The following is a 19,102-nucleotide window of genomic DNA, read 5'->3' as shown; positions in this document are numbered from 1 at the left end:
CCCACTGTAAGAATATTGTATTTCAATTCTGCATAAACAGAGATCAGGATGGTTTGTTTTGTTTTAAAAATTCTTCATGACCCGCAAAATACAGTACAAGTTAATTTCACTATTACCTTTTCCCCCTTTTCCCTTCCATTTGCTTAGTGCTATTTCCTAATTTAACACTTACACACTGTCTACCACCTTTTTGTGCCTTTATGGCTTTTTTTAGCCTCAATTTTATTCTCACCCAATGAGATGCTTTCCCTTTTCTTCTTGAAGAGGTTTTTGTTTGATTGATTGATTTTAGTTTTCTTTTTTTGCAGATACAGGTAGGTATTCCTACCATAAAGTGAGCATGGGAACAAATGGGAATAGCACTGGGAGTGACAGGGATACTTGCAAGCTATGACTTAGAGTAGAAACTTCAGCAGTGACTATTTCTGGAAGAAGAATGTCATGCATTCTTTATACTTGATAATATTTGGCATACTTGATAATATGTCTACTATAAACACAGTCTTGTGCCACAAACTGCAGACAAAGCAATATTGCACATAGCTTGATGAATTCAGCAAAACAAAAAAAAATTGGTAGATTCTTAGTAGCAGCTGCAATGGTAACAAACATCTAGAAACCAAAGAGATCCAATAACCTAAAAATATGCCTGCTAAACTAAGGAAAAATCCGTGCAATGAGATTAGAAGCTTCCAAATGTCAGATTGATTGCTCAGGGACCACAGTAGAAAACTCAACTCAGATGTAAGGAAGTATTAGCTTGGAAAAGCCTCAGCTTTCCAAAATGCAGAATTATTAAAAAGCAATGCATCTATTCATCATTCTATGATTTAACTGTCTTCTAGTCTATGGGAATAAACAACGGGCTACAATAATTTGCAACATCCGTTTACTTTTTTTTTTTTTTTTGTAAAATTTTTAAAACTAAATTAAGAAAATATTCTTACAGAAAAAAAATTTAAATGAGCACAAAGAAATGCCATGACAAATCCTGAAACAAATTACCCTACATCACTGCTAGTCTATGAAAACTGGTTTGAATAATAAACATACTGGAGTATTCAGTGACAGAACACAAATCAAAAGTATTTGTAATTATTAAGCTGTGCATGTTTTTAAATGACAAAACATGCTCACGCGTTTACTTTTAAATCTCTCGCTGCTTGTTATCAAAGTTAAAAGATCATTTGCATACCAATACACATACTGTAAACATGAAGTTCTCATTAAGGAAAGATGGGTTTACAGTAATGTGATCTTTTACAAAAAGCTATTGGTAACTGAATCTCTCAGTGTCTAACTTTCTAGAAAATTAAACCGATGTTTCCACTCTCGAAGTTGAAACACGACCGCTTTAGGAAACAGCCCTGTTTATTTGTTAATCAGAAATACAATCAAGTGGCATATTTCCATTCGCTCTTCGGCTGACAGTTTCAGCTTCATTATATTTTACAAGAAAACAGCAGACTTGCAGAGGTCCTGTAAATTCTTTCATATTGCAACTGATTCAATTAGAGCGGTGAAGAAAAGCAGCGGTGATGCAAAGTAAGATCAGCCCAATCGCCCTTATCTGATGATAGGATCTCTCTTCCTGTTTGGCTTGCAGCAGTGAGGACTTCTTGCTTTTGTTTCTTGTTGTTGTTGTTGTTGTTGTTGTTGTTGTTGTTTTCTGGCCAGGCTGCCTCTGTCAAGACTGACAGAAGCAAGGAGTTGACATGCCCTTATAATTCCAGCTTTGAGAATGATCCTCGTACCAAGAGGGCCGAGTTTCAATCAGTAGGTCGGGGAATGACACTGATGTGGAGAAAATTATCTGGATAGCTCATATGTTCACTTAGCCACTGTAGGGGTGTTTCCAGCATTGGCTCAATTCCATGAATCATCACTTGAGTCTTCTGCTCTCCATCTAATTCAAAGAAAAAGACAAACCACTAGAGAAACCATACAAAGTTCACAGAAAGATTAAACATTTACTTACACTTAATTTACGGTAGATTTAATTGGTGTTACAGGGTTTAACATTTAACAGAATGACAAGCAGGAAATACTGGTATGGAGAAAGCTGAGATTTCTATCGTCTAAAAAAGAAACTTTGAGTTAAAATTAATTCCAAGAAAAAACTGGGTTAAAATGAAACTTAATGAAAGTGCCACTCTTCTTTAGTAGTTGCCAGGTTTTATTTCCTACAGTGATCAACAGCTTGATGTCAACACATTCAAGGCATATCCACTTCACCTGGCTAGAAGCCACATGAATTTTATACAGATCCTGCTTAAGATGTTGAGCTTCCTAAAACATACTTATAAGCTCATATTCTTAATACTGTGATCTCCTGAAAGAGCCAGACTGCACGTAATGTGCCACACATAATACATCTAATATTTCTGAAGTAGTTTTGTTTTCCTAAGAATAATTTATTTAAGTCTCTAGCGATATTTCAGACTTACTCAGAAGGTTGTGTCGGCACCAGCTTTTTCTCACTTAGTTTCATCTCTTGGAAAAGCTAAGTTAGCAAATGATTCCCAGTATGACCAGATTATTTTCTAAGAATATTTCAATTCTTTTTATTTATACTTGTCCCAGAGGATGCAAATACTTTGATCCTTTGATTCAAATGATGGGAACCAGCTAAAGCAACTGACATAACTGTCATTAAATGATCTTAAATAAAATAAAAAAAAAAAAAAGAAAATTTATTTCAGGGCCTTGCAATGAGAAAAGAATCTGAAATATGCCCCAAATAATGGCTAGGGGGAAAAAAAAGTAGTCCATTTTCTTCTACTATACTCTGGCAGTCTCACATGGACCTACCACAGTGAAACCCATATTCAGCACTCAGAAATATCACTGCCTCCTCTGACATTTTATGCCCCTCTTCAGTCTCTGTATTACAGAACAAACCACTCTGTTCCTCAAGAGTGGCACAGAAGAGTGCAGAATTTAAATGTGAAGGCACCAGCTCTGGCTCACTCTTCCAGCTAGCCCAGTTGTAGCATAATTCCTGTTTTATAACACCGATAAAATCTTATTTGTTTGGTAACCAAAATGATTTGACAGCTGCCTGAAGAAGTTTGTGTTATAACCAAGTATCCATGCCAGCACAGGTTAAATTACACTATGAAGAATCATCCTGGAATATCCTGGTGACTTGATGGTAGTACTAATTATTGCTGCAAAAGTAGACAGTTATGCTTGCCAACAATAAAACATACATTAGTTGCATTTGATCTGCATATAGTATTCTTTGCAAATTCTTAATTAAATATATAAAGCTTGATTCTCTAATTGGCCCAGTACACACAATATTTCACTAAATTAGCCATAAACAATTGCTGGTTTCTGGTTTTATTGCAGCCAGGTGAGAAGATGCAGCACGTCATTTAAAAATAGAATCTAGTATTTCCAACCAAAGCTGATATTTACTGGGCTGAAACATTATACTCTTAACAAACTGGCTGGTAAAGAAAAGTGTCAGAAACTTAGTATTTACACTAAGAAGTGAGGGAACATTTAAATGTTTTTTATAATAAAGTAACTCCCAAATACATTTATTGAAAACTTTCTAATTAAAAATCTATCTAGGGTATTCCAGAAATTGCCACACAGTTGGTGACATTTATTTACATTTCACAATATTATTTAATTTTCAGAAACAACTAATCTGCATACACAGGCAGATGACAGAATGCTGTTTCATCATTAGTACTATGCTAGCCACCTACACATAACTCACTCTTCTCAGGAAAAACTTGCACAATAATTAGATTAAAAGCTTTAGAACCTCAGTACCATTTTCTTGTTACTGATGGAAAGGTTTATAAATGATAAACACTTTATTTGGCTCTGACTGAACATTCTTGGATGTGTGTGCGTGCACTTACCAACTTGATGCCTCTTCCTTTCATTCCTTAAGAAATGAAATGCAGTTAATCTGAATGTCCCCATGCCCTGCTCCCTACCCAACTTTGTCCCTTTCTCATACAAATCTTTTCTTCTCTTCCACAATAAACTGAGAAAGTCTCCTAGGTCAATGGGGAATTTACAGTTTAATTAAAGTCTTAATCTCTGCATTAGCATTGTTTGTACTTTAGTATTATCTCTGACAATGCATCACTTCTCCTTAATTCCTTTTCCCCTTGAGGCTTGACTGAAGAGATCTTATCTACCAATTTTTGTATTTACCACAGCCTTGTTTCACAAAATCCATTGTTTTTACTTTGGCATTCTTCCCTCTAGGGTCCCTCTAAGGGAGATAAACTCTCACTTAAGTCACATTTACCCAAACTTTCCTCAACTTCCATGTTTTCAACAATTTCCCCGTTTTTAATCACATGCAGAGTCTCCTATAGATGGCTCCTCCACTTGATGTGGCAAAAAGTTAACTACAGCAAACAGACTGAAATAAATACTGGAAAATATTATTGTTTTCTCAACAGCTTCGTAATTTGTATCCAATAGATACAACAGATTTACATAATATTTTTCCTATCATTACTGTCTGTACTCTTATTTGCATCTTATTCCGTATGCATCTTGATATACCAAGTGCTGTCCTCTACTTCCCCCCCCCATCTGACATCCTATGACAACAAAAAGCTTTTTCAGACTGACAAAATATCTCTGTAACAGTGTTCAAGTTGTTAAACACAACGTATACGTAAATGAGTGGTCTAAGATTAAAATGACTTAATTATAAAGAAGAATAATGCCATTCTATGTTATTGGGCCAGGCCTATAAAACCACAAATTTTACAATATTAAAAAATGTAATAAAAAACCAAGTAATTTTGTTTCCTCAAAACAAGAAGTTTGAAATTCCAGTCATCTCATTGACTTTTTTTTTTCCTTTGAAATATATGACAGAACTGATTTACATGTTAGCTATCACATGACCTACATATAGTTTCTTTTATTTTGTTGCAAAGTAATCTCATAAAGAAGACAAAAGCAGAAATATCAAGAAAACAGAGGTATAGCAACACATTTCATAGAAGGTTTTTATAATGTGTTTACATAGTAATCATTTACTTAAAATCAGAGTATTTTTACATTTCTGAAGTGATGCACAAAAAAATACTCCTTTGGCATTTACAAAAAAACAACAACAACAAAAAAACAAAAAACAAAAAAACCCCACAAAAAACTAAAAAACAAAACAAAAACAAAAACAAAACAACCCAAAAAACAAAAAAAACCCAAAATAAAAGAAAAAAGGAAAGAAAGAAAAAAGGGAAGAAAAAGGGAAGAAAAAGGAAGAAAGAAGGAAAGAAAGAAGGAAAGAAAGAAGGAAAGAAAGAAGGAAAGAAAGAAGGAAAGAAAGAAGGAAAGAAAGAAGGAAAGAAAGAAGGAAAGAAAGAAGGAAAGAAAGAAGGAAAGAAAGAAGGAAAGAAAGAAGGAAAGAAAGAAGGAAGGAAAGAAGGAAGGAAAGAAGGAAGGAAAGAAGGAAAGAAAGAAGGAAAGAAAGAAGGAAAGAAAGAAGGAAAGAAAGAAGGAAAGAAAAAAAAGAAAGAAGGAAAGAAAAAAAAAAGAAAAAAGGAAAGAAAAAAAAAAAGAAAAAAGGAAAGAAAAAAAAGAAAAAAGAAAATAAAAAAGCCTCAAAACCAATTAAGTCATCTATCAGACTGGTTGTTCCAGAATTACATGATAATTTTTTTTCTGCTTTCCTTTTGGAAATCTATGAATAAAGAAGGTAAGCTCCCCAGCCCCCTCAAGTCACTAGAGGCCAAGTGATAAGCACAGACCACATAGTCTTTAGGTAAAACATCTCTAGAAAGCAAAATAACTGTGCTTATATGTTGGGAATGAAGATATTTTTGAGACATTTCAGATCATTTAATATAGACACTAGCTCAAAGGCTGCCACACTTGATGTAGGAACCTGACCCAGGCTAATAAATATTACCATGTAAATTCAGAAGGGTTTTCCAACTCTGTGCAAGAAATTGAGAGAAATAGGCAGCTCAGAAGTGAAGGGTTTAAGAAGAGGTCTGCTTCTGTATCATCAGGCAACCAGCCCAAGAAAGTCTTGGCAAAAGACTTCCTTTTGTAGATAGGCATCTGCTGGAAGGAAGCAAAAGATAATGGCTGCTGCATCCCAACAGTCCCTCAGACAGTGGCTCAAAGCTCTCCTCAACCTAAGACAGCTTGAGTCTACTCTCCCTTCCTTAAGGAGAATACTCTCACTGCTTCCTCTACAACCCCTCAGTGTTCAAGAATCAGTGAGACAGGAAGAAAGAAAAGAGAGAATAATCTGTAGTCTTCAGAGATGATGTGTAATGTCACAGTATCACGCTATTGTTTGTTTGTTTCAGCTGTGGGTATTATTGCTTGCAAAGTAAACCACTCAATAGTAGGAAAAAAAATTAATTAGCATTATTCAGCATGAATTCAGATTGTTACAAATACCTCTGATAAAACCTAAATACATTTTTCTACTGAACTGTCTTCTTATTCAGACAGGAAGAATAAAAGATGGAGGGAAAAGGAAAGATTATTTTTGAGACAGAGTCAAGTGCCTATGAGCAGAATATCAAGAGGTTACTTCTGGCAAAGGTACTTATTTCAGCTATTTTTCACTCAGATTAGCACCACAATGTTCAAAATGCTAAAGCTACATAGTCCCTCTTCCACCTACACAAGATCAGCTTCTCTAATCAGACTAGACCACCTTCCACCACTTAAAATTCCTTAGTGGCCTCTAGCAATCACCTGGCAGGGCAATTTAGCTGGCTTAAATTCTTTCACTGATAGACAATACAAGATATTGAGGATCTAGAAAAAAAAGTCCCTGAAGTGCTTCAATTAGAAACCCCTGTATGCAAGCCCTCTGCACAGCAAGTCCCAGAACCTGCATGCAGTCATTAAAATGGACAACACAGAAACAATAGCTTCTTATTCAGGGCAGAGCTACTTAGCAAAATCGGGTTTACTGCCCTAAAAAAGGTTAACAGAAACCTGTGCTCCAAACTTGGATCAAACAATACGCTTTGTCCATGATACAAGGCTGCAGGACTATATTGGATAAGGATAGAAAAAAGCACAAGGAGAAAATGTGGTGGTGCAGACCCCCTGTTGCCATGTTGCAAGATCAAGATTGGACAACTTTATTCTTGTTTTAGTTGCAAGTGCAGTGGGCCTTAAACCATTCTTCTTTCCATAGCAAATGCAGTAGGCTGATAGACCCTGGCACTTTCTGACCTTACCTACCGTAGCAATGAGTCCAGACATTCTGTTCCTTGACCAAATGCAAATACAGTGATTTAGGGCTCTCCTTAACAGTACCTGGAACTCTACTGCCTGCAGAATGTACCCGAGACCCCTCCTGCTTGGAACACAGGCCCACCCTGAAAGTTGCCAGAGATGACCTAACTTGAATCATGGCTGTCATGGAAAAATACCAACCATACTGACCAAAGACATAGAATCACAGAATTATCTGGGTTGGAAAGGACCTCTGAGATCATCAAGTCCAACCCTTGATCCACTACCACTGTGGTTACCAGACCATGGCACTGAGTGCCACGTGAGTCTCTTTTTAAAAACCTCCAGGGATGGAGAATCCACTACTTCCCTGGGCAGCCCATTCCAATGCCTGATCACCCTCTCTGTAAAGAATTTATTCCTAATATCCAGCCTAAACCTCCCCTGGCAGAGCTTAAGTCCATGCCCTCTTGTCTTACTGGTAGCTACTTGGGAGAAGAGACCGACACCCCCCTGGCTCCCACCTCCTCTCAGGGAGTTGTAGAGAGTGATGAGGTCTCCCCTGAGCCTCCTCTTCTCCAGCCTCAACACCCCCAGCCTCCTCAGTCCTTCCTCACAGGCCTTGTGCTGGATCCCTTCACAGCCTCCTTGCTCTTCTCTGGACCTGCTCCAGGACCTCAATCTCCTTCCTAAACTGAGGGGCCCAGAACTGGACACAGGACTCGAGGTGTGGCCTCACCAGCGCTGAGTACAGGGGCAGAATCACTTCCCTGGACCTGCTGGCCACACTGTACCTGATCCAGGCCAGGATGCCATTGGCCTTCTTGGCTACCTGGGCACACTGCTGGCTCATGTTCAGCTTCCTGTCAATCCAGACACCCAGGTCCCTTTCTGCCTGGCTGCTCTCAGCCACTCTGTGCCCAGCCTGGAGCTCCCCATGGGGTTGTTGTGGCCAAAGTGCAGGACCCGGCACTTGGCCGTGTTGAACCTCATCCCGTTGGAATCAGCCCAACTCTCCAGTCTGTCCAGGTCCCTCTGCAGAGCCCTCCTGCCTTCCAGCAGATCCACACTCCCCCCCAGCTTAGTGTCATCTGCGAATTTGCTAAAGGTGGACACAATCCCCTCATCTAAATCATCAATGAAGATATTAAACAGAACTGGGCCCAGCACTGATACCTGGGGGACCCCACTGGTGAGTGGCCACCAACTGGATGCAGCCCCGTTCAGCACTACTCTCTGTGGTTCCTAACCCATCACAGAGTGCTCCTGTCCAAGCTGTGGGCTGACAGCTTTTCCAGGAGAATGCTGTGGGAGATGGTGTCAGAGGCTTTGCTGAAGTCCAGGTAGACCACATCCACAGCCTTCCCCTCATCCACCAGGTGGGTCACCTGATCATAAAAGGAGATCAGGTTGGTCAGACAGGACCTGCCCTTCCTAACCCCGTGCTGTCTGGGTCTGATCACCTGTCCATCCTGTAGGTGCTGTGTGATTGCCCCTGGATGATCTGCTCCATAACCCTGCCAGATACTGAGGTCAGGCTGACAGGCCTTGAGCTTCCTGGGTCCTCCTTTCATCCCTTTTTGTGGATTGGTGTGACATTTGCCAACTTCCAATCCTGGGACCTCCCCAGTGATCCAGGACTGTTGGTAAATGATGAAGAGTGTCTTGGAGAGCATTTCCGCCAGCTCCCTCATCACCCTGGGGTGGATCCGTCTGCTCCCATAGACTTGTGAGGATCCAAGTGACTCAGGTCACAGAGAATTTGTGAATAAAGTCTTAGTAGGAATTTTCAGAAGCTTCACGCTAGCCTATTTCAGCCATTATAACTCAGGCTTATCTTTATTTTCTGAGAATTCCACCCTGTTGCAAAGCAAGATGAGCACCACCCTGTGCTCACCTCATTAGTAGGTTCCATTGCTAGAAGTGACTCATTTTCCATATCAATCTTCATATACTTTTCACCTCAATTTAATTACACAGAAACTACCAAAATCCGTATTCCCTTCCTCTTGCCTAGTTTGGAATAACTATCAGTTTGATCAGAAACACAGATAATGTATTGGATCACAGTCAGGAAGATATGTTGTAAAGTATTCTCTGACCCACAGCAAGAACAGACAAAAAATTCTGCACAGCTGATTCTAAAATAGCCCAGCCACAGGTTCCTCTGACCTCAAAAATTTAAATGCTGACGTGTGACATGCAAACACAGGAGTGACTTTTCCTTCCTGCCTACATACCCTGCCAGTCCTGGGGAAAGCCACTGATGCCAATTTCTTGTGAGAAACTTGCACACAGAAATACATGGGCAATACCCCAGTCAGAACAAGCCACTATTCTTCTGCAAAATAATTCCAAACATAGGTCTCTCCATCCTGGAGTGTTTTGTCATTCATATTACATCTCATCTTTGTCCTTACAGTGCCTTGATGTCATTTTACCAGAGCTCCTCACAAGAATTACTGCTTCTTAGTCCAAAAATGCTATGATAGAACAAAGCCTATACCAACCTCAATGAAGTCTGCTTGCAAAGTACAGGACTACAAAAGCCTTATTCCAAGCAAGTTGTCTCAAGTATTCCTCCACTGCAGTGCTGTCATGAAGTCTGCATTTGCAGATTTAGTTTTAATTACTGCTGTATTTCTTTACATGGCTTTGACACAGGCCAGCTGGCTGATCTCTACGTGATCTTCTCATGGCATAAACATCTCCTACTTGAGTTTAGACATTTGCGACTTAAAAGAGAGGAAGAAAGTTTCTCTTGTCACAGTTCTCAGTATACTTAGGTGCCCTAGGTTTGATTCCAGCAAAGTCCTAGCTTTCTCTGCCCCCAAAAAGAACGTAAATGAATATGGAACATTAAAATCTGTATTAGCTATCTTTAAATAATGAAATAAAATCAAATACCTGACAACATTCCCATTCGTCATTTTCTTCTCCATTCAATTTTTCCTCTTTCAGTGTTTCCTGTCATCTTCTACCCCAAGTCTATCCCCAGGTTAGACAGTCACATTTTGGAAACATAACAAAAAATGTGGAATAAACTAATCATCAGCAGCAAAATTTCATTATGCTTTGGAGAAGCTTATAAGAACTTGGGTTGCATTTCTAATCTCATGGCATCCACAAAGCATGTAAACAAAGCAGAAAACCTGTTTCCATTTCATTGAAAAAAAATTTTAGGTAAAGTGAATTTGGACTCAAACACTAGTTAAAGGCCAGGCTGCCTGAGCAGACTGTATTTAAGAACTCCCCATGCAGGCCACAACAGTTAACACTGACAGTAATGCCATTTAAAACAACCAAGGGAATTTTTCCTTCTGTAAAGGAGTTGCTGCAGCTCAATGGAAAAACAGAGGATGGAAACCACAGCTTTACTTAACTTCTGATTCTTTTTATAATATTTATTCTTCTGTATTTAATAGAAGATTTTAAATGGGATTTTTGTAATAGGTCTCAAAGTAATTTATGACAGAAACCTCAAATACTTTTCTTAAACACCTAACATTTTAGTCGTTAAAACATTTTAGAAGATCTTACACTGACAGAGCCTGAGATGCTTCCCACCAAACATCTAGTTTCAGACAGGAAAAAAACCAAAAAACAACAAAACTCCCAGGAAATATTCTTATATCCTTTCTTTTTGACTATCAGTGCCTTAGACTCAACCCTGAACCAGCAGTAAACCTATTTTATAAAAGATCTGGGTTAGCTATTGAAGCTTATAAAACAATTTTGTGCAATACTTTTAAGTTTGGCTGTGTACATGTAAACAAAATTAGAAAGTTCATGCAAATCATGCTGCTGTTCCATGTAACAATCAAGCACACAATACATTAATGTACAGAAGGAACAGGCAAGGTGTGCATTAAAAGATAAGCACTTGAATGCATGACAAATTGAGCCCAACCCATCCATGATATGCTTTCCACTGTTGAGAGAAAGCTAAATCTCTTTTAGGAGTTGTGTAGCTTGTTTAAACAGAAGGCATCTTGACCTGTGATAAGTTAACCCCTTCATGACTCATGCCCTTAATTAGAATTGAGGTTTCCTTTCCCTCTGAACTGAATATAACTGACCTTCAGAAATAAAGGCTCTCCCTGGATTTAGCTAGGGAGCTAAATGTAGAAGGTCTGGCTCTTGAAAAACAACAAAACTAAAAAAACCCCAAACATTTGGTGAAAACTTCTCTCCATGGAGATTGGTATAAAGCAAAGCAATTTGCTGTAAAAGACCTCTTGTGGGTAATAGTTGGTGAGAACTTATTTATAACGCCATTGTTTTCAAAATACTGTTATGCCAAACAATTAAATTGCAAATTCTTCATGCAATCATATCATATATTCCCTATGTATATGCACATTCATACGCTTTTAAGGGTTTCTAATGGCATTCTTGAACTTTCAACCTCTATTTTAGTTCATTTTAAGTTACTATAATTCACATCATGCCTGTAAATATTCTTCAGTTCAAATGGCCGTCCATCTTTTACAATGAACTTTTCAGCTAATCAAATGAGGAATGATTCCTAGCAAGGCAAAACAAAGGATTACTGTTGCTGAAAAATCATTGTAAATACAAAAAAAGACCAGCAAGTTTACTTGTTTGCATCAATCCATAATGCTAATTGTTAGTTTACGTGCCCAGTTTAATAAATCAAATTCAAAAGTGGACATTTGGACACAATTACATTCTAAAAACATTTGCCTGAAAAGTGATAAGTGATGTATCTGGATCAAAGGCTTCGTGATTTCACGTTTTGTACATTTCCCCGATTAAATGGAGAAAAATAAACTGGTTTTGCCCTTTAAAAAGTGCTACTTCCACCAACTATATTATACATATATTTAATAAAGTAAGCAAAATCACAGGCAACCTAAACATGAACGTGGAGATGAGCTACGCAATTAACCCCCAAGCACGGACACTTTTGTTCCATGTCTGACAAATTCTTCAACCTCTGCCAAGCTGATCAGTAAAAAAGCTCAGCTAATTGAATCCATCGATGTGAAAAACCACAGGCTCAAGTCTGTACTGCATACATCAAGCTGAAGGATTTCTGCTTCAGCCATGGCGGTAATAGTCAGTGGGGTCAGGTCAAAGAGGGTTAAAGTGAGTCAGGATATAGCCAAAGGAATACATCAAACACTGATTTTAAAAGGGCAATTAATCTTAGACAGAAATGCTTCCTGGGGAATGAGATCTCAATCTTAAGAGCGCACTACATGATGTAGCAGTAAAAATGTACATATACAAGCTTAGAGAGCTTTCATCCTGTGATCACAAACAGAAGGGGAGTGCTGTTTATCAGAGAAATACAAACCCTTGCTAAAATACTTACATTAGTTTCTTCCGGGCCCTTACTCATTGCAAAATAAATTCTTTATAGAGAAGGCAATAGGCTGTGCACAAAAAAATATTTTTTCTGTATACATACTGTATGTTCTTTTGAACTGCTAGTAGATTATTTAGAGCTCTCTACCACAAAAACCAAAAAAACCCCACAACAATTCAGACTTGAAAAATTTAAGAAAGAATGGATACAGGAGTATTAGAATACCTGATGGGGTCTTCACACTGAACAGTAGCTTAAAAAAAGAATAAATAAATAAATACATCCCACAAAACATCTGCTTATTCAGAGTTAAGATTGGAAATTAATTTTCATCAAAACATATCAATTTTTCCATTCCAAAATAACAAGAGTTAGCATCAAAACTAATAAATTGATATAATCTTATCTCTAAAGAGAGTATTTATTTTAGGGTTCAGCAAGTTCTTTATCCACTTTACAGAAGAAAAGGAGATCCATGAAATTTGTAACACATACAACACTTGCAAACAGAATTTGCTGTGCTAGTACCATTACTTAGTTAGCAATATTGCTGGGAATTAGTAGTTATGTGGACAAAACACTGAAGTACATAGCTCTGAAATGAGTTACAGATAATTCCACTGTGTTAGTTTCCAAGACCTGGCTTTGCCCACCACCCTTCCATCTGCAGATACCAATCCCCAACATCACAAGTGACATAATGCCATCTGTTTATGCATCTGGTCCATATATCTGGACATATATCACAACTTCTGTGCTTAAACTACCAGTGCATAAGTTTGCATTAAGACACTGGACTTAAAGAAGTTTCCCAAAGTGCAGACACCCACTGCATTTTGCCACTCTTAGCGTGGTGTGGTGATACCACCAGGAGAAAGGAGCACAAGAGGCATGAAAATCTTCAGTGACTACAGCACCTCTGTGCACAGGCCAAGCCACTGCACAGAACTTTGGTTTTAACATAAGGAAATATTTTAGCTCTTTTTCTCACAGATATTCTCCAAATTGGTACAGGTACCAAATCAGACAGAAAGAACAATTTTTTCTACTGAATGTGAAGTAATTAAAATGAGGCACTTGAAAAGGAGACAACAAGCGTTCTTGAATCCTTACAGCGAGAGTAGGATACACTAAATAGTGTTGATTAGTGGATTAGTATGCTTTACATATATTAGTAAGGCTTCTACATTTCCCCTGATTATTTTTGTATGTCTTTTAGTTTCACAGGTCTTCTTTTAAGCCCTGTAAGATATTTATCTCTGGGAAAAATCAGATTAAACCTACGTGCATCACAGAAGAATAGAACAAGATTGCAAGAAAGAAGCAAAGAAGAAAGGAACGATTTTACTCAGCCCTCCCCTTAAGATATAGGACATACACCAAATTTAAAGGCATAGATATAGCTCATAAAGTGGAGCTGAACCCATTCTCTAGACCTCAGGGCACGTGCCAAAGAACAACAGCTCATGCCTATTCAGCTGAATTACCTCCCCCTCTATACTGCTTATTGAGAAAAGCCTGTGGACTCCTAATCCATGAACACTGCTCAAATTTTCTGGGAGAGTATTAATTGGTCTAGACCAAAATTAGGCCAGAAAACTGCAAATAGTCATTCAGCACAATACAAATTCTATCCCTCTCTTGTTCACAAGTATAAATAAAACCACTGACACCACAATGTCGAAATCCAGTTGTGCACGGCTGTCTTTTGGTTGAGAACTTCATGTTGCAAATCTTCACAGAGGTTCACTGCTGTCTCCTGAATGCTTTGGTAGACACAAAGTCTCCTTCAGAGGTTCCTGGCTGTCTCCTGGATGCTTTGGTAGACACACCAAAGTCTCCTTCAGGTACATTTCCACCAGCTACAGCACTAAAAGCAGCAGTGACTGTGTACCACATGAACATTAACAGGGTGATGACCCCTACTAGAAAAAAAATTAATTTTGGAGCATTCTCACATTCTTCATGAAACTAACCATAAAAATATCCTTTAAATACTTCGGGTACTGTTGCTGACATGCTTGTTTCTGTGAGCAAGGATATATGAGAAACTCAAAGAAATGTTTGGGTGGTATTTTTTCTGTGAAGTTTTTGATGGCTTAGTCATACTGAGTGACTCTGTGATCTCCTGGGGGTGAGACAGGCTGATTTAGATCAGGATTCAAAAAATCCAATTCTTAACTCTGTGACTGACCTCAGCCTGACCAGGTGCAAACCACATCACCCCTCTGTGTCTCTAATTTCTCTTTTCTCTTTGTCTCTTTTTACTCATCTTTTGTATAAGTGATAACTTTGGTGGGAACACACTGCAATGTTTGTACAGTGCACGAAGAACCTGAGGCTTTCTCCTAAACCACAAAAAATATTCCTTTAAAAACTGAACATTCACCACAACCAAAACATTTTGTCAAGAGGCTCTGATTCCAGCTTTCCTAAAACTCATATGCGTGGCAGATTACTAACATAAAACTTGCCCAATTTCTAGTATTTTTCCACAAGCTTTTCTTGACTGCCTAGATTTTCAGAGCCGTAACATTCCACCAGGGATTTGAGGGTAGGACACCGACTCTCCCAGGAAGTAGAGCTCTACTGCAGCCCATGAAGCAGACTGCTCTAGGATGAAAAAATCTCATTTCTCTTCTTCAGAGAATTTTAGAAGTGGTGGCTTGTGATTTCCAAACAGAATAAGGTAAATTATGAAGAAGTTATTTTATTCTGTGGAGGATTTTACTTTCTCCATTTCATACTACTACTGTTAATAATAAACTTTAAAAACTTTGTTGTGCCTGAATGATGTCATTGGCCTTCTGACAAATTTAAAGAGAATAGTCTGGAGTCTGATATTAATAAAACTTATTGGGTGGCCGACAGAATAAATTTAGCTAAAGCTGAACAAATTTCTAAAAGCTTATCCAAGAAACAGGATTATTTCCCTGTTGCTGTACCTCTTCCTACATTCTATCCTTTTGAATGTGCATGTATGTATGTGCCCAGAAACCACTTCTAAGTAACAAAGCAAAAATACATTACTCTTGTGATATTAGGAAAGTTGCAGGATGGAAGAGGAAAGACTAGAATAGAGTATTTCCATAGAATAGAGTGTTTCCATTACAGTGATCATCTAGTCCAACTGCCTGACCAATTCATGGCTCAACAAAAGCTAAAGGATATTATTAAGGGCATTATTCAAATGCCTCTTAAATACTAAGAGGCTTGAGGCATCAAGAACCTTTTTAGGAAGCCCATTCCAAAGTCTGACCACCCTCTCAGTAAAGAAATGCATCCTGAAGTCCAGCATGAACCTCCCATGGCATGGTTTTGAACCATTTCCACTTGTCCTATCACTGGATACATAGGAGAAGAGCTAAGGACCTCCCTCGCCACTTCTTCTCAGGAAGCTGTAGAGAGAGCCAGGAGGACACTTCTCAGCCTCCTTTTCTTCACATCCTTCTTCAATTGTAGGGCCCAGAACCCCACACAGCACTCAAGGTGAGGCCACACCAATGCCAAATGCAGCAGGATATTCACCTCTTTTGACTAGCTGATGATGCCGTGTTCGATGCAGTTTGCCCCTTTGGCTACCAGTGCCCGCTGCTGGCTCCCATTGAGCCTTGCTGTCACTCAGCACCCCCAGTTCCCCTGTGGCAGGGCTGCTCTCCAGCCACTCCTCCCCCAGTTTATACTTGGGCCAGGCATTTGGACTTGTTAAATATCACCCCATTTACCACAAGGAAAGGGGCAGAAAGCTCACAAGCTACCAAATGAATAATCTTTGTTTAGTTGATTTGAGGTAAAGTTGAAACAATCCTTAAAACCGAGTTAGGCTTGCTGTTTCCTGAGAAATTCCATGCATAAAGATCACAATCAGCCCCAGGTCCTCACCATGTTTTTTCTTTCTTTTGAGAGCAAGCAAGCCAGATCATTCTGCATACACAGGAAGCCTTCCCTGTCTAGGTAAAGAGCTTGTTCAGAATTAAGATGGCTAACAAGAAGCCATATAAACAGCACAGCTGCCACACTAGTAAATCTCAGTTTATTTCCACCTTTCTGTGCACGTCAAATAATTCTGTATTAATTCTGTAGTAATGACAACTAATTCTATGATCTCAAAACAACTTCTGATAAAAAATAACTACTAAATCAAAAGGCACACAATTTCACCACAGAAAAATTATTTCAGTTTTTTGGTTTGTTTCTTTTTCCAAAAAAGCAACTGGAGCAGGTAGGCGTGTGGGTGTAACGAAAAAAACAAAAATATCCCAAAAAGTTGCAAGTCAAACAGATGAAAGGCAGATGCAGAAGGATAATCCAAGCAGATGGCCTGCTTGGGAAAAGAAAATAGGCACAACTAATGACTCACACCAGAAAGGAGATGGACATGATGACCTCCCCTAAAACAGCAGCATGACAGACTCAAGGACACAAGCAGAGTGGAATAGCTTAAGTCTGAAGTTCAGTTCTGACCTGAGAGATGACTCCCACAGTAGAAAAGACAATGGACTAGAATTCATATCCCTGGAGGGCTTTCAATCACCTTTCAGTAAGCTTGCACACTACAAAACCTATAAACCTTCCATATTTCTAAATTTAGGTGGCCTGGAAAAGTCTTTCAATGCTGTACTTCCATAGCACGGAGGAGAAACTAACCTGCAGGGAGCACGAGCAGACAAATGTACTGGTGAGACTTGGGGAGCAAAAGCTTCCTAAGTTTGCTCACCACCAGAGCAGAAAGGCCTGGGATAGTGGTGCTCCTCTTCTTGCTCTGCAGCTCCCAAGCTCCAGCTAATTCTGACCTCAGACAGAGCAAGCCCAGTTACATTCCACATCAATCCAAAGTTATTCACACGGCATACGTTCACCTCATTGTACTGCACTATTTGTCACTTGCTTCAAAATTAGGAGCCTTCGTAGCAAATCTAATCTAAATTCAATTTTCTGTTTGACTTACTGGAAGTCAATGCTTCAAAAACTGAGGGAGAACAAAACCAATTAATATGCAGTCTCTCATACAATATACATTAGAAAAAAGCTGAGAGTTAATTGAAAACAGCTGATCCCTAATTTCACAAAATCATTCAGTACAGCAAGTCTTAAAAGAAAAATCCTGGAAGTCTTTTTGATCCTCGTTTTATTTCTCAAAGAACTAATGACACTGCTGTAGAAAGAGGTCAGTTCACACAGCTTTTCTGAATGAACAACAATGCTGTGAATACTGGGACTGACTGATAGCCTACTGTTTGCGTCATTATGTCCAAATGTTTACCATTTGAGTCTTCAAGGAAGCATGAGACAAAAATCAAAACAAGTTTTATGAAGACTTCAACAACACTGGCAAATTAAAATTGTATCCAGAATTGTTTAGACATGATAGCAGTGGGAGAAAACTGTTTCCTTCTGTATTATACAATTTTTATCTTTGCATTATGCACAATGTCTTAAATTTCTGGTGTGGAAGAGGAAAGAAGCCTTTTCCTCCCCGAGAACAACTCTGTTTTCTATCATTTTAACCCCTTTGGCTCTTCAAAGCATTCTGCTGAACTCAACACTGTTTCCTCCTGCAGTTGTTGTTCTACAGTTATGTAAGATCATACTCTGTTCACTCCCTCCCCCTAATGAGAGGAATCACCATTTCTAAAAGAAGTATTTACAGTATTAGGATGTTCTTTTACAGGAACCTTATGAATGTTTACCCTCTCACTGGCAACAGGAACACCAATCATCAGATGCATGGAACCATGGCAAAATGCAGCATGACCTCTCTAGCAGCAACAAACAGATAACAATTTTATTTACCTGCCATTAATGATATTGTTGCTGTAAATAGGTAGCCTAATCTACCTAATCTCAGTAAGACAGAGGTTATTAGATAGTAGGGAAAAATATCCTTTAGGCACAGATAGTTAATTTTGCTATTCAGCAGTTTTGGGAAGAATACCCATAAGTAATGGCAGAACAGGTATCAGCTATGTGACCTATTTACAGGTAACAATGTGGTTTTAATATCTTACCTTCCTTACCTGCATAGAAACTGTGCAGTCTAAGAAACCACTGGCAATATCAACCTTCATTTTACCCTATCTGAGAAGACTTAGTGTATTAACTCTCAAATGATTTGAAAGACTGCTTCACTTTCTGCAACTGGAGCTGCTGCTGACAACTCCACTTTACCACACAAGAACTGTCCAATTAAAGGATCAACTTTTGTCTGCACAAGTGGCATCCACAAGCATAGGAGAGAAGATCAGACAAGTACAAGCTGTAGCATAAATAATCAGCATAATCTGATTCTAACCCTGTAGTCCTCATGAAGGGGTGTTTCATATTAAATAAAACAAAGACATCTGTCATGAGCTTAGATTCAAAACGATGTGATGAACAGACTATGAGAAGTAAAATTAGGTCTTTGGACTGCTGACTGGGAAGGATCTTTGTAAAATTTCACTGGTGTAAAATGGTGAATGAAAAAGGGGACACTGGACAATTTTATTCTGGACTTCCCTCAGTAACCAGGACATGAGTTGTCTTGGAGGACATCTAAAAGCCAAGAATCCTAAACTGGGAAATTAA

General features: G+C 38.7%; 1 protein-coding gene across 3 annotated transcripts in view; it reads right to left on the bottom strand.

Moving 5' to 3' along the window:
* Window positions 1-875: 875 nt before the first annotated feature.
* ATG5 (autophagy related 5) overlaps window positions 876-19,102 on the bottom strand; it is a 68,992-nt gene continuing 50,765 nt past the window's right edge. For 2 of the 3 annotated variants that reach the window (XM_030448394.1, XM_030448395.1), the window contains one exon: window positions 882-1,906. In XM_030448394.1, coding sequence (XP_030304254.1) covers window positions 1,770-1,906 — 137 coding nt within the window. In that variant the 3' untranslated portion in view covers window positions 882-1,769. Of the gene's footprint in view, window positions 1,907-19,102 lie in introns of all 3 variants that reach the window. The other variant, XM_030448393.1, reaches the window with a different exon arrangement.

This window comes from Calypte anna, chromosome 3 (assembly GCF_003957555.1).
Source record: "Calypte anna isolate BGI_N300 chromosome 3, bCalAnn1_v1.p, whole genome shotgun sequence".
Taxonomy (NCBI): domain Eukaryota; kingdom Metazoa; phylum Chordata; class Aves; order Apodiformes; family Trochilidae; genus Calypte; species Calypte anna.
Note: the sequence above shows the minus strand (reverse complement) of the source record. Positions and strands in the feature narration are given on the sequence as shown.